The sequence below is a fragment of the Capricornis sumatraensis genome, chromosome 16, assembly GCF_032405125.1.
Source record: "Capricornis sumatraensis isolate serow.1 chromosome 16, serow.2, whole genome shotgun sequence".
Lineage (NCBI taxonomy): Eukaryota > Metazoa > Chordata > Mammalia > Artiodactyla > Bovidae > Capricornis > Capricornis sumatraensis.
Genome location: NC_091084.1, coordinates 82,681,802 through 82,691,808, shown reverse-complemented (window position 1 = coordinate 82,691,808; position 10,007 = coordinate 82,681,802). Strand labels below are relative to the sequence as shown.

Genomic DNA, 10,007 nt, shown 5'->3' with positions numbered 1-10,007 from the left:
CCCCTCTCTCAATTGGTCTCTTTCATTGGTCAGAAGTGTCACGCTCCTGCGTTCACAGACAATTCCAGGAGCCAATCACCTCCAATCACCGCCCCGGCTCTTCGCCGCCTTGTGAGTGACATCCACTCCAACCAATAATAAATGAGAGTGAAGACGTGACGCGTAGACTCCGCCCCCTTTCCCTCAACGCGTTCAGTGAATGGCAGTAAAGGTTGAGCAGCTGATATTAACCACCAATCCGTAAGGGCGGAAGAGAGCCACGGAGACGACCGATGGGAGGAGGTGACGTGGCGGTGACGAGTGCACAAACTGCATGAGTGGCAGAAATATTGGCCAATCGACAGCCACACGGGCTGGGCGGTCTGCATTCTCGAGTCCTCCCTGAGCGCCGGAGACTTCGGGAAAGCGCCAATGAGCTTGACTTGAGTCTGATTGGCCTTCATCTGCACCAATCGGCGGCAGGCCTGGCGGAAGCGTCCCTCCTCGGACGCTCACTGGGCGCTGCGATATGACAGGCCCCAGAGAAATGCCAATGGCCTAGGGGCCCTGCGCAAGTGACACTCGGCCGCACCAATCGACTTTCTTCTTCCCCGTGGCCGGCCTGGCGGGGCGGGGACGCTGCGCGGCGGCGGTGGCTGAGGCGCTCGCCGAGTGGGGCCCTCCGGGAGGCGACGGCGGCTCTCGTAGGCGGTTCCGGTCGTGTATCAGCGGGCGGCGGCGGTTCATGGCGGCGGCGGAGCTCAGAGGAGCGCTGGGCCCGGGCCCGGCCACCATGGCGGCCCCGGGCGGCGGCGGCGCCGGTCCCCCCGGGGTGGGAGGTGGAGGCGCCGGCGGCCGCGGAGACTCCGGGCCGGGCTCCGGGCTCGTGCCGGGTGCGGCGGCCGCGGTGGCGGCGGGCGGACCGGGCCCTGGGGCCGGGGCCGTGGCGGCGGCGGGCCCGGCTCCCGCGCCGCCGGCGGGGGGCTCTGGCGGCTCGGGCGCCGGGGGCTCGGGCTCGGCTCGCGAGGGCTGGCTCTTCAAATGGACCAATTACATCAAAGGCTACCAGCGGCGGTGGTTCGTGCTGAGCAACGGGCTCCTCAGCTACTACAGGTAACTGCTTCCGGGGCGCGTCCCCCCGCCGGCCGCCACCCAAGCCCACCCTCGCGAGAGGGGGCGCGCCGGGACGTACGGCGCCGCCCGCCTGCCCCGCCCTCGGCGCCCCCGGCCCCGGCCCCGCCAGTTGTTCCGGGAGCATCGCGTCTCCTCTTGAGTTGCGTCCGCAGCCGCGCCCCGGTGCAGTGAGGAGTCCGCAGGGAGGGCGCCGGCGTCGGTGCTTACGGGGGCAGAGCCCGGGCACCGCTCCCGGGGAACTTGCTGTCAAGAGTCCCGAGGCTTGGTTGTCTGTGCCCCGGCTCCAGAATTCCGGGTTGTTAGCGGCCCTTGACGTTCCCGCCGTTGTTCCCTCCACGCTCAGGCACAAGGACGCCACGCACAGGGTGGCCTCGGGGTCTGTCCCCAGTCCTTGTCTCCTCAAGATTCGCCTCAGCTCTCGCCTTTGCACAGCCCACACGGAGACGCGCCCTCCGGGGTTCCGGTAGTTATGTCAGCCCCCGCGCCCTCCCAAGGGGAGATCATGAAGTGTTCCAGCCGGGATTGCTGGGGGCCAGCCGGTTAGTTCGATTCCAGTTTCCTCAAAAGAAGAGCCCATGTCTTTCGTTGACTCCCGTTAGCAGCGCTTGTGTTGGGACGTTTATTACACGTTGGTGGTGACTCACAGTCTTGCCATAACATAGCATGCTTTTGGCTATGAGTATTACTGTAGATAGATAGGTTGGATACTGGATTTGGGGACAGGACATGAACATGTCCTGAGTGCTAGGCAGTTTGGACAGGTGTGTTAGGTACACTATTCTTTGACTCCCAACGGCAACCTGGGAGTTAGGAGATATTCCCACCTTACCAGTGAGGAAACGCAGACAGCTTGGGCAACTTTCCCAAGGTCTTGAGTCAGAATTTGAAACTAGTTCTTTTCATACCAACACAGCCTAAAACCCAGGTTAGTGTTACGTGAATCAGTCAGATAAAGAGAGAACTACTTGTCTACAGCAAGTTTATAGATACGACACGCTGTGTGTGTTATACAAAATGTATAGAAGTCTTCTTTAAGGAAGATTTTGCTTAATATAGTGTAATTTCTAAGTGAAATCTTTTTATAAAGACCATTCTATTTGAGACCCAAAAGAGTGTTGTTAAGACTATATTTCTTGCCCTCTGCCAGGAGTCCCTTTGCCGCTGGGACAGTTGGGGGGAAGGAATCTCTTTTCCCTCGACTTCATTGTCTTGACTCTTAAAGAATCTTGAAAGGGAATTGAAGATTGGAGTTGGAGGCTGCTGAAGTAGGAGCACATTCTTACCTGGTCTCTAACATGGTAGAAAATGCTTTAGTGCATCCTCACTGCTTAAGTGACGTTAATTGTGAACGTTTATGTGTATCATTTGAATTACTCAGAATTGATTTTCGTTTTTAATTTTCCTTTTTAATTATTCATTCGGGATTATAAGTTTAAGGTTAAATCACAATTCTAAAGTTTTGGTTTGTTCCACAGTTTTTCCCTTGCTCAAGTTCATGTTTTCCTGTTACACTGACCATCATTGTAATGTTAACTGATTCATATCTTAGCTTGGCGTAGAAGTCAGTATTAACACTGCTTCCCCATTTTTCAGTAGTTGTGTATCAGCTGAGAGCCTTAATGTGTGGTCATTTTTCCTCATGCAAGTTTTTAATCAGATCCACTTTCCAGCCCAGTTTTGTCTTTAATCAGTACCTGTCTTGATCAGTATTGATCTTGGTTGGACAGTAATAATGTATATGTTGTTATCTCTTAAGTACTTGTAACCAGTTTTAATTTCTCTCCTATAAGAGCTAGTGGTACCTGTCTGACTACAGCTAGAATGCCAAACATACCAAACTGTGTATTGGGAAATATGCCATGGGCCTGTCCTTGCCAGCCAAGACCGTTCCACCCACAAACCAACCAAGGAACAGCATTCAGAATTATCAAGTCTACACGCTACCCTCAAAATCACATTGAAGCCTTTTCTATCAACCAGTTGGTATTCTTCCAAACTGGTTCTTTGGATCCCCATGTTCTTAGGGTTCATTTAGCCAAGTCGTCTTGCCTCCTGCTTTTCATGCCTCCAAAACCATCTCCTGTATATGCCTTTTACAAAATATGGTTTTCTTTTTAACCAAGTGCTTCCTAAACCCATCCTGTGATGAACTGTCCTAATAGGTTTTGGCAAGCCTTCTTTTTACCTATCCTGTTCTTCGTTATATACAAAGTTACACAGCTGTCCTGTTACTTAAAACCATATGTAGAATCTTAGCTCTCCCAGACACATAGTGACAAGCCTTTAGTATTAGTTTTCTTGGCTAGCTTCTAGAGATGAAGCTACTATTTTGGCTGGCCTTTTCCAGGAAGAACTTACTAATCAGAAAACACCACCTAATACTGTGGTGCCTGAGGAACTTCTCTTGCCCCTGAAAAGCATGTCTTTTGAAATACTTCTGCACTAATCATTTAGAAGCAGAGGTGTATCTGCTTGAGCCCAAGAGCTCTAGGATCAAGCCTGCCCGAACTTCCAGAGTCCTTTGGTATTTTTAAAAGTACTATAGACTGTATGATTCGGGAAACTTTTTTAGTTCATGGACATGACCTGAGCAGAGGAGATTCCTAGGAAGCGGCCTGTGGAAAAGATCAGCGCGTTGTGAGGAATGTGGCAGAAGGTCCGAATCGCACCTTTGGAGTAGAAAGTGAGGGTGAGCTGGTAACTCAGCCTGCATTATTCGTCATGTAACTGAAGTGTGGGGCGGGGGATGGGAGGAGGAGTCGAAAGAGCAGGAGTCTCGTTACAGCGTGGCAGGTGCGGGAGGTGGAAAATGGCCTGGTTTATTGAGACCCCTGCCCTCCCCACCGGCGATCCCATGCCTCTCGTCTGTGCATCTGAGGAAGAAAAACCAGTTTCACGTGACAGACCGGACAATAGCCAAGCTGTCTTCCTAAGCGCAGGAAGCAGGCTTCCTCAAGCCTGCCCCAGTCCTGGCTTCCAGAGATGGAGGACTGTTGTCTGTCAAGCTGCCCCAGTCCTGGCTTCCAGAGATGGAGGAGTGTTGTCTCTCAAGCCTGCCCCAGTCCTGGCTTCCAGAGATGGAGGAGTGTTGTCTCTCAAGCCTGCCCCAGTCCTGGCTTCCAGAGATGTAGGAGTGTTGTCTCTCAAGCCTGCCCCAGTCCTGGCTTCCAGAGATGGAGGAGTGTCGTCTCTCAAGCCGGCCCCAGTCCTGGTTTCCAGAGATGGAGCTAGTGCCGTCATTTCCGGCATGCAGGAATTTGGGATGTGCCAGAAAGAGAGACGGCCCTGCTTTGCACGCTGGCAGTTGGCAAAGGACTTTGACCTCTTTCTGTTCCAAGTTGGTCAGGGAAAACTGCAGTCTCAACATGCAGGTCCCCTGGGCAGGTCGGCGGGTGGCGGGGAAATGAGCGCAGGTTGCCCTGTACACTCGGCTGTGCTGGCAGCTCTGTTTCATGCCAAGTCTCTTGTAGCTTATTGTCACTGAGCAGGGCTGTAAGGCTCAAGAGTTGGCCTATTAATAGAGCTGTCAGTCAGTAGCAATGAAGAAAACTTTACACCCAGTCCTCTCAGAAGAGATTTGCTGAATTTCTCCTAGCTATTAATAGGGTGGCTTAGGAGTTCCCACCAATAGAGGTCAGTGGACCTTAGGAAAGAACATATTCCTGAAAGATTATACCACCCCGTGCTCCTTTCTTCACTCCCACGGAGAGCTAGTGACTCCTCTTTCATATCGTTTAAGCTGTAGTCAGTATTTAACGGTTTCCCTGGTGGCTCAGTGGTAAAGAATCTGCCTGCCAGTGTGGGAGACGCAGTTCCATCCCTGGGTTGGGATGATCCTCTGGAGAAGGGAATGGCAACCCACTCCAGTGTTCTTACCTGGAGGATCATCCTGTGGACAGAGGACCCTGGTGGGCTACAACCCATGTGGTCGCAGAGAGTCAGATACCACTTAGCAGCTGAGCATACACACACAATATTTAATACTCTAAACATCTAAGTGTGCCTTACATGTCTGCAAGATGGTTTTAAGAGTGGTATGGCAGTTCTCACTGGCTGAGTTATAGTGGATTTGGGGGAGTGGATTGTTCAATATTTGTAAAATGGAGCTATTCTTTTAGCTTTTTTTTTTTTTTTGGCCACACCACATGTCATGTGGGATGTAACCCGTGTCCCCTGCCCTGGGAACACAGCGTCTTAACCGTTGGCCTGCCAGAGAACTCCCTCTTTCTCCTAGAGAATGAGATGATTATACAGAATTTGGTTGCATGAGTTTATAGAGCACCCTTTGATAATTGTATCTTGCTAAATGAAACGTAACTCCTGACTGTAAAGGGGCCTGAGGGGACTCTTGGGGGTGATGGAAGTGTTCTCCATCTTGACTGTGGAGGTGGTTGCACAATTGTTTACATTTGTCCAGACTCGCTAAATTGTACACTTAAAATTGCTGGGTTAATGCTGTTTGTAGCTCAGGGTGAGGGGAAGAGCGGAGCCGTAAACTCCACTCAGAGCACGCGCAGGCTCAGAAGCCTGCTGATCGGCTTTTTAATGGGAGGGGGCCACGCGAGGGGCGTGACCGCGGCACGTGCGAAAGGCTCGGAGCTGTGGCGCGGCGCGCGTCCGCTCAGCTGTCCGGCTCGTTGCAGGTCCAAGGCGGAGATGCGGCACACGTGCCGCGGCACCATCAACCTCGCCACCGCCCACATCACGGTGGAGGACTCCTGCAACTTCGTCATCTCCAACGGGGGCGCGCAGACCTATCACCTGAAGGCGAGCTCGGAGGTGGAGCGGCAGCGCTGGGTCACGGCCCTGGAGCTGGCCAAGGCCAAGGCGGTGAAGATGCTGGCCGAGTCAGGTGGGGCGAGCCCCTGGGGACGCTCCGCTCGCCCCGACCTCGCAGACCTCCTTTGCCCCCACTGCCATCTAATTACCAGCTGTCTGCTGGCTGCCCAGCGGGCAGACTCTCTCTTGGAGGGCTGGTTTTCAGCCCCTCAGGGGATGTCTGGTGATGTCTGGAGCCTTCTTGTTACCACTGAGGGGGGCGGTGTTCCTGACACGCGGGTCAGAAGCCAGAGCTGCTGCTGAAGCTCCCACCAGCGTTCAGGACAGCCCCCCACCTACCCCCGCCAGAGGCGGCTGGCCCCAAATGTCAGAATGGTTGAGACTGGGAAGCTCTTGTCTTAGAAGCATGGCAGTTAGCTTTTGCCTTCTAATGCCCACCAACTGCCTTAAAATCTTGAGAAAGGATGATTTTATTGATAAATCAGGTTTGATTTATTTATTTTATTGATACATCAGATCCAAACTGATAAACTCACAGGTTGGCTCTGTCCTTAACTGTTTCCTTTTCTCCTGACATCTTCTTACCTAACTGGTTGTTTAGTTGAATTGAAACCAGCAGTCTCCGTAGACTGCCAGAGCATGATGTCAGAGACCCCTGACGGAGGGGTTGCTCCCACGGGTCTGGGCAGAGGAGCTCCAGCTGTCCCTCATCCCTGCCTGATGCCTGGGTCGGTGGCCAGAGCTGTTTCATGCCTAAGACACATGGGAAAAAACTACTTGCGGTATTTTCTGTGAAAAATCTTTATTTTGCTACCATAGCCTCACTAAAAGGCACAGTCTGGTTGTTTTGATTTTTCTTAAAGGAAAGTGGTAGTTTAATCATACGGAGCTTGTTTGCTTAAAGCTGACCGTGCTGCTCACTTGCTGACTTCTTTTCATCTCTTGTTCTTCTTATCTCTTGTGGTTCCCCATGCTGTGTTTAATGTCTCTTAAGCAATGAAAGCGGAGAAGGCAATGGCACCCCACTCCAGTGCTCTTGCCTGGAAAATCCCATGGACCGAGGAGCCTGGTGGGCTGCTGTCCATGGGGTCGCTAAGAGTCAGGGCTGAGCGACTTCACTTTCCCTTTTCACTTGCATGCACTGGAGAAGGAAATGGCACCCCACTCCAGTGTTCTTGCCTGGAGAATCCCAGGGATGGGGGAGCCTGGGGGGCTGCCATCTGTGGGGTTGCACAGAGTTGGACACGACTGAAGCGACTCAGCAGCAGCAGCAAGCAATGAAAGGAAAGTTTCCTGCTTTATAAATCTCTGGGTCACAGGCTATATTCTGACTCTGGCCCTGCCCCTCTGTCCAGCAGATATAGATAGGGCAGGTCTTTCCTTGTTTGTTTTGATTTTAGTGCCGATTTTAGCTCCCCCAGAGGAAGTGATGTGGCTAGAAAAGAACTTGGCAGTTACACAGCGTTAAGGACAAACCTGCCGGTGAGAGGCAGGCACAGCCCCTCCGTGACCTGTGATTCAGGGGGCATTTAACAGAAGGCCCTGCACGGCTTTCAGCGGTGGCTTCAGTGTCGGATAAAGTCATCGTGAAGTTCCTGAGTCCTCCTGTAGGAAAGAGGAATTGATTGCCCTTTCAGGATACGAGTGTGGTTCACAGAGGGCTGGGCTGCAGCTCAGCCCAGGACATACAGGGGCCTGCCAGTCACCCAACAGGTGATTGTGGGTTGGCATTCACAGTCAGATTGACTGTTTTGGGCCCCTCACGCTAGGGTGAAAGGCTCAGGAGTCCATTCCCAGCCATAAGAGCCGTCTAGCTTCTCCACCCCGGCCTCTCATCACTCGTTCACAGACCTCAGTGCGCATCGGAAGCACCCAGGCAGCTTTGCGAAGTGCAGATTCCCGGACCTTGCCTCACGCCTGCCAGATCGAAGCCTTTCTAGGTGTGGGGCAGAGACTGCACCTTTAGGAAGAACCCCAGGTGGGCCCTGAGGGGGTTGGATGAGGGTGGTCCAAAGATGCCGGCCTCCAGTTAGAAGGCAAGTAAGTACTAGGGATGTCGTGGACAGCACGTGACTGTGGTGAGCTCTGCTGTGTGGTGTTTGCAAGTTGCCAAGAGAGCAGTTCCTGAAAGTCTCATCGCAGGGAAAAGCCTTCCTTTTGTGTCTGTGTGAGGTGACGCAGGTTAGTTACTTTAATCATTTCCCGATAGGTGTATGTGCTGTGCACCTCAAACTTAAAACAGCATCGCACGTCAATTACATCTCGATAAAACTAGAAAAGCGGGGGTAGGAGAAACGCCCATTGTCTGCCCCGGTGTCCGCCCCAGGAGGGCCGAGGGCCGGTGCTGGAGAGCCCCCCGGCGGCGGTGAGCCCGGCTGGTCACGGCGCGGGCTGAGGGCTGGGCTGCTCGCGGGGCGGGCTGAGGGCTGGGCTGCTCGCGGGCGGACTGGGAGAGTCCCGGCTCTTGGCCCTGGGCCCGGAGCCCCATTGCTCCCCTCCTCGCCCCACAGATGAGTCGGGAGACGAAGAGTCCGTCTCCCAGACCGACAAGACGGAGCTGCAGAACACTCTGCGGACCCTGTCCAGCAAGGTGGAGGACCTGAGCACCTGCAACGACCTCATCGCCAAGCACGGCACGGCGCTGCAGCGCTCGCTCAGCGAGCTGGAGGCCCTGCGGCTGCCGGCCGAGAGCAGCGAGAAGATCAAGCAGGTCAACGAGCGCGCCACGCTCTTCAGGATCACGTCCAACGCCATGATCAACGTGAGCGCCCTGCGCGAAAGGCCGCCCCGCCCCCGTGCTGGGGGAAGGCCACGCCCCCTCCCCCACCCTGTGCCGGAAGGCTGTGATTGTAGACCGTAGGTCCTGCCTCCTTGTTCAAGGGATTTGAGTTGCAGCGTCTGTTGCATGAAACTGAATAGGGTGCAGGGATAGAATGACCTTGCGTGCTGCCCTGCTCGAGTCATCAGGAGGGCACTGCCCAGCCAGGCTTCTACCCCAGCAGGGCCTCTGATGGTAACGCTGAGTCCTTCACCTCTCGGGTTGCGACTCTCTCTTTCTCTTTTCCTTTCTTTCTTTGTTTTTCTTTCTTCCTCCCTCCCTCCTTATCTGTTGGAACTGAGGGATCTTCATGGATCCTTGCCACCTTTCTGTTCTTTGAGATTTCCACTGGAGGCTGACCCCTGCTTTGCTAGTGCATGCTGGCCTGCAGTGTGGTAAGTGGGGGCCTGGGTCAGGTATTACCGAGAACCTTGGAATCCGGTGAGTCTCACCTTTAGTCTTTGAGAGGTGAGGGAGCTCTAGGTGATAGAGCTTCCCCGGTGGCTCAGATGGTAAAGAGTCTGCCTGCAATGCAGGAGACACGGGTTTGATCCTTGGGTCCGGAAGATCCCTGGAGAAGGAAATAGCAACCAACTCCAGTATTCTTGCCTAGAGAATCCCATGGACAGAGGAGCCTGGCGGGCTACAGCCCATGGGATTGCAAATAGTCAGACACAACTGAGCAACTAACACTTCAGCATACTTCTAGGTGATAAGACGACATACTCAACCTTGGGCACTTTTCTTTTCAAAAGAAGGGACCCGTGCTTCTGCCCCCTTGTGACTCGTAGCTCGGGTGACTGTCATGGGTCTGTGGGATGCTTGGAGGCAGGGCTCCAGGTAAACCCAAAGTCCCACTGGCGCTGGTGATGTGGGGCAGATACTGGGTGATAGGTATGGAATGAGTGCAGAGTCTATAAACAGTGCCACGCCCCCTCTGCTGGAGACTGACCCTCACCTGGCAGGTTGTGTTAGTCAGCTTCCAGGCAGGAACACGAGAGCGTAGTTCTCAAGGCCCGTGCGAAGTCTGCTCTGTGAGAAAGGGCTTACACAGGGGGTGCTTTTGTTTTCCTGTCCACTTAAACGGGAGGAACTTAACACTACCCGATAGCTCAGCTGGTAAAAGATCTGCCTGCAGTGCAGGAGGCCCCGGTTTGATTCCTGGGTCGGGAAAATCCCCTGGAGAAGGGAAAAGCTGCTCACTCCAGTGTTCTTGGACTTCCCTTCTGGCTCAGCTGGTAAAGAATCTGCCTGCAATTCGGGAAACCTAGGTTCGATCCCTGGGTTGGGAAGATCC

The 10,007-nt window shown here is 53.9% G+C and overlaps 1 protein-coding gene across 1 annotated transcript in view; it reads left to right on the top strand.

The window, feature by feature from the left end:
* Positions 1-724: 724 nt before the first annotated feature.
* OSBP (oxysterol binding protein) overlaps positions 725-10,007 on the top strand; it is a 29,830-nt gene continuing 20,547 nt past the window's right edge. The window contains exons 1-3 of the mRNA XM_068988302.1: positions 725-1,092; positions 5,757-5,965; positions 8,403-8,653. Of these exons, the coding sequence (XP_068844403.1) occupies positions 725-1,092; positions 5,757-5,965; positions 8,403-8,653 (828 nt within the window). The remainder of the gene's footprint in view (positions 1,093-5,756; positions 5,966-8,402; positions 8,654-10,007) is intronic.